Source organism: Nicotiana tomentosiformis, chromosome 3, assembly GCF_000390325.3.
Source record: "Nicotiana tomentosiformis chromosome 3, ASM39032v3, whole genome shotgun sequence".
Taxonomy (NCBI): Eukaryota; Viridiplantae; Streptophyta; class Magnoliopsida; order Solanales; family Solanaceae; genus Nicotiana; species Nicotiana tomentosiformis.
In genome coordinates this window covers 26,393,661-26,397,836 of record NC_090814.1, presented here as the reverse complement: position 1 = coordinate 26,397,836, position 4,176 = coordinate 26,393,661, and the positions used below count along the sequence as shown (strand labels likewise).

General features: G+C 33.1%; 1 protein-coding gene across 1 annotated transcript; it reads left to right on the top strand.

The window, feature by feature from the left end:
- Positions 1–2,145: 2,145 nt before the first annotated feature.
- LOC104112879 (BOI-related E3 ubiquitin-protein ligase 1-like) lies at positions 2,146–3,480 on the top strand. The gene is made up of 2 exons (XM_009622918.4): positions 2,146–2,720; positions 2,936–3,480. The coding sequence occupies exons 1-2, from the start codon at positions 2,268–2,270 to the stop codon at positions 3,431–3,433; spliced, it is 951 nt and encodes a 316-aa protein (XP_009621213.1). The 5' UTR covers positions 2,146–2,267; the 3' UTR covers positions 3,434–3,480.
- The last annotated feature ends 696 nt before the right edge of the window (positions 3,481–4,176 follow it).

Genomic DNA, 4,176 nt, shown 5'->3' with positions numbered 1-4,176 from the left:
TGCTTCTGTTCGTTATTATTTTAAATTCCAAGTAAAATGGCAACTGATCTCTCACCACAAAATTAAATTAAGATGGGCTCCTGGCAAGATATAGGTGGGAACATGTACTTTTCCACCTTAAGTTGAAAATTCAACTAATTGAAGTGATTTTGATAGAAAATGAAAGGAGATGAGACTTTAGCTACAAATTGTCTTGCTGCATTAAAGTAAAATAGGTCATTAAGAAGCAAGAAATGGATGAAAGCACTTCCACCTAACCCTAACACAAAACAAGAAAAAGAGAAAATTACGTTGCTTCTCATGTTTTTCCTAAAAGGAGGAGCCGTATCATTTTCGATTTAGTATTTGGATATTAATTATTTTAAAGAAATTTGTTTTAGTTAAGGGGTTGAGGAAACAAAAGAAATAACCATAAAGAGGAAAGAAACCTGAATTGCTCCTTTTTTCTTTTTTTCTTTTTTTAAACTTATATATTGCTTTACACGCTTTTTATTGTGCCTACCATCTTAAATTTTTCCCACCCTCATTACCAGATCAAAAGTCTTATATTTGGGTATGGAGATTAAATTTGTTTCATCTGTACTTCTAGATAGTTTAAATTTTGAAACATATGGTATCGTTGGAGGCGAAAATTCTTATCCTTGCAAGAGTCTGAAAGAAACATTGTATCATAATCGGGCAACCAGTCCTGTTGAAAAAAAAGTGGTCAATTTCCTCAATGTAACGTGATTTGTCATATAAATAAAGATCAAAATATTTGCCTTTTAACCCAAAAAAGAACTTTGACGAGTTTTAAATGGGTATAGTAAGAAATCTTGACTAGTAAAAGTGTCTAGCAATAAGATAGATCAAATATATCCGGCATGGCTGCACATTATTAAAATAGATTAATGTCATTAATTAAGTGTGGTCTATTGCCTGCTAATTATTCTTCCAATTTCCAGAGTGGTTATTAATTTTACATTGTTAAGAATAGAGAAAATTGGAGATGGTCTTAGCTAAATGACGTACTTGATTAACTTGTCAATTAAGTTATTGAACTCGAACATACGTAAGTTTGCTTGTGTGTTGTGAGAGATGAAAAAGCCATTGCTCAAAGATTTTCTATGAATCTTTGTATGCTTAGCCGGTGAAGTTAATTCCCTAGCAAAATGCAAACTATTTAGGAAAATGGGAAACAAAATGGGAACTTATTAATTTGATAAATATTGCAGTTACCGGTCATCACCAATTACTTCTTCTTGCAAATAAGTCTCTAATTAATGTATATCTTATTAATTCACCATTCACGTATCAGAAATTGTCTTTAATCCAATTGATTGCATTTCGGAGTGTGAATCCTGTTCTCTAGGCTTAAAAATGACAAAATCTTTGATTCCCTGTTATATCTCCCTCTTTTCAGACCAAAAAGAGAAACCCTTTCTTTATAATCCATCCTAAAGTATACGAAAATACTCACTCTTACGTGATGTTACAATAAATTGTACTCCTACTAAATTTTCATAGTTAAGTGATAAAATGTGGTGAAAAGATATGGTAGTATTAATTAACCAAATTTAATGACAATATTGAGTGCAAATGAACTTTTCTTAAAACGAATGTTGACGGAAGAAAGTTTATTTTCACGGTTTCACCTAATATTTGAACTAAAATAATAAATGTATGACGTGTGCATATATAAATCCGGGTAAATTTTTGCCACTTTCAACCTCAGACCTTAGAAAGAAAGGAAAAAAAAAAAAAAAGACTTCAGAACTACAACATAAAAAGTAACTCATTCAATATTTCTATTTGTACCCAATTAATAAATGACTTTCATGTATAAACTTAGGTATGGACACAAGCATAACTCAAAAATCACTCAAAGATCTTACTTGTACTATATTAATAAAATATGAACAATTTTTATCCCAGTTTTAGCCTCCAAATAAGGAATGGAATTGAACTGAATTTTCTTAGCATACTTGAGCTTGAAAAACGCGCCTATGAAATCTCCGACGACATAGTATAAGTCACAAAACCTGCATGTCTACGTTGTTTGCTTAATTACCACCTCTCTCTTTATTACTACTACTACTACACAAATCACAAGAATAAAGAGAGAGAATCAATCCCCTTTACCTTTAGCTCTGCCTCTTTTCAGTTTCTTTAAATTTATTATTTTATTTTACATACTATAAATACAGAAGAGACGAGAAAAAGAGAGAAGAAAGTGAAACCCCACCATCGCATCATGTTTGGCTTTTTCCTTATGGTATATAAAATAAATGCTTCTTCAAAATCCAATAACTTTGGCCTGCCCTAAACCAAGAAACATATCACAAAGTTATAGGCATAGGTTTTGCCAACAGACTAGACTACAATATAGAGAGACCCTCCCTCTCTTTATAGAACAAATCAAGTTATTGTTTTGCTGTGGTGAAAAACTTGTTGATATGGCCATTCAAGCGGAGTTGTACTCGGAGAATCTTGGTTTTCCATTAGGAGTTTCGCAGGATTTGATGGATAATAATGCTTGTGGATTCAATGAGTTTTCTTTTAACCCTCAACAGCAACAATATTACGAGTACCCACAGCAGCATCAGCAGTTGCAAAATCTGTACGAAAAGGACCATCAGAATTTGAAGCAATTCGTCCCAAAACAGAACATCACTTCCCAGAGTCTAACTTCTCAGTTAGAGAAACAGAACATTGAGATCAATCGGTTCATCAGTTTACAGGTAGTTCTTATATAGCATATGCTTCTTCTATCTCAACGTGTTAAGATTGTAAATAAAATTAAATGCTTTAATTTTGACGGTGGAACCTGCGATCTTTTCAGGGGTAGATGTTACTATGTAGTATTTGTTTTTGCGTCAAAATAATCTTCAATAGTGGGTACATGTTTGAATGTTAATAATGTATATGATATTTGCTGATTCTTCCTTGGAAACAGAAGGAGCGATTGAGATTGATAATAGAGGAGCAAAGAAAGAAACAAATGGCATTAATCTTGAGAAAATACGAGTCAAAGGCACAGTATTTGCTAAAACAAAAAGACGAAGAAATTGCAAAGGCAGCAAACAGGACAAGAGAGCTACAAGATTTCTTGAAAAGAATGGAAATAGAGAAGCAAACATGGCAGAGAATGGCCAAAGAGAAAGAAGCAATGGTGATGTCACTTAACATTACCATGGAACAATTAAGAGAGAGTGCTTGTTCATCAACAAACAACAGGGGTACTGCTGAAGATGCAGAGTCTTGTTGTCATGTAGCAGATGAACAAGAGTATGGACATCAGAAGATGATGTGCAAAAGCTGCAAATCTAGGAAATCGTGCATGATTTTCCTGCCTTGCAGACACCTATGTTCATGCAAATATTGTAACACTTTTCTCCACTCATGTCCTGCCTGTAATATGTTGAAGAAAGCTAGCATTGAGGCCTTCATTTGATCATAGTTCGTGGATAGATTACTCAGTACTCATTTATTTCTTGACTATCTCTGTCTACTTTTTGACCATTTACAATTATTGGTAGGGTGTTCAAAATCGAACCGAAACCGAAAATTAAATCGAAATTAAAATTTAATTGGCTTATTGGTATCGGGTTAACGGTTTAACGGACTGGGAACGAATTAAATTTTTTTTACTAACGACTTATCGATTTGGGGACGGATTATTCAATTTTCTTAACGAATAATCCGTTAATCCATTAAGAATATATATATATCCTAATGATAAGTGTGAAGTATCAATTTCCAATTTCCCATTAACAAGTGTTGGTATTGGTAGTCAAAATACATGCCTTTTGTTTTTTATTTTTCCCGGTTAGTGCCTTAGTGATCATCACTCACCATTGTATTAAATATAGAGAAAAAGATGTATAGTACAATTTACAAATTTAGAATTTAGAAACCCTAAAATTTAGACTTCCTAATTTTTCGCCGCTGCCTCTCGCTATCTCCTCCCATTCTTTTCTCAAGGGTCTTTCCTCCATAGATCTATAGCTCTAATCTCATAACTAGATCTCAGACTCTCCGTTATGGCCATAGCCAGAGCAGCAAACGATAAGTTTCTTTCTTCTCATTTTCGAATCTTTACTTGATGGTCGAATCTTTAGTTCTGCTATTGATAAATTAGACCAAATCTATGTAAAAATTTGGAGAAATGTCAAAATTATTCTGGGAATTAAAAGA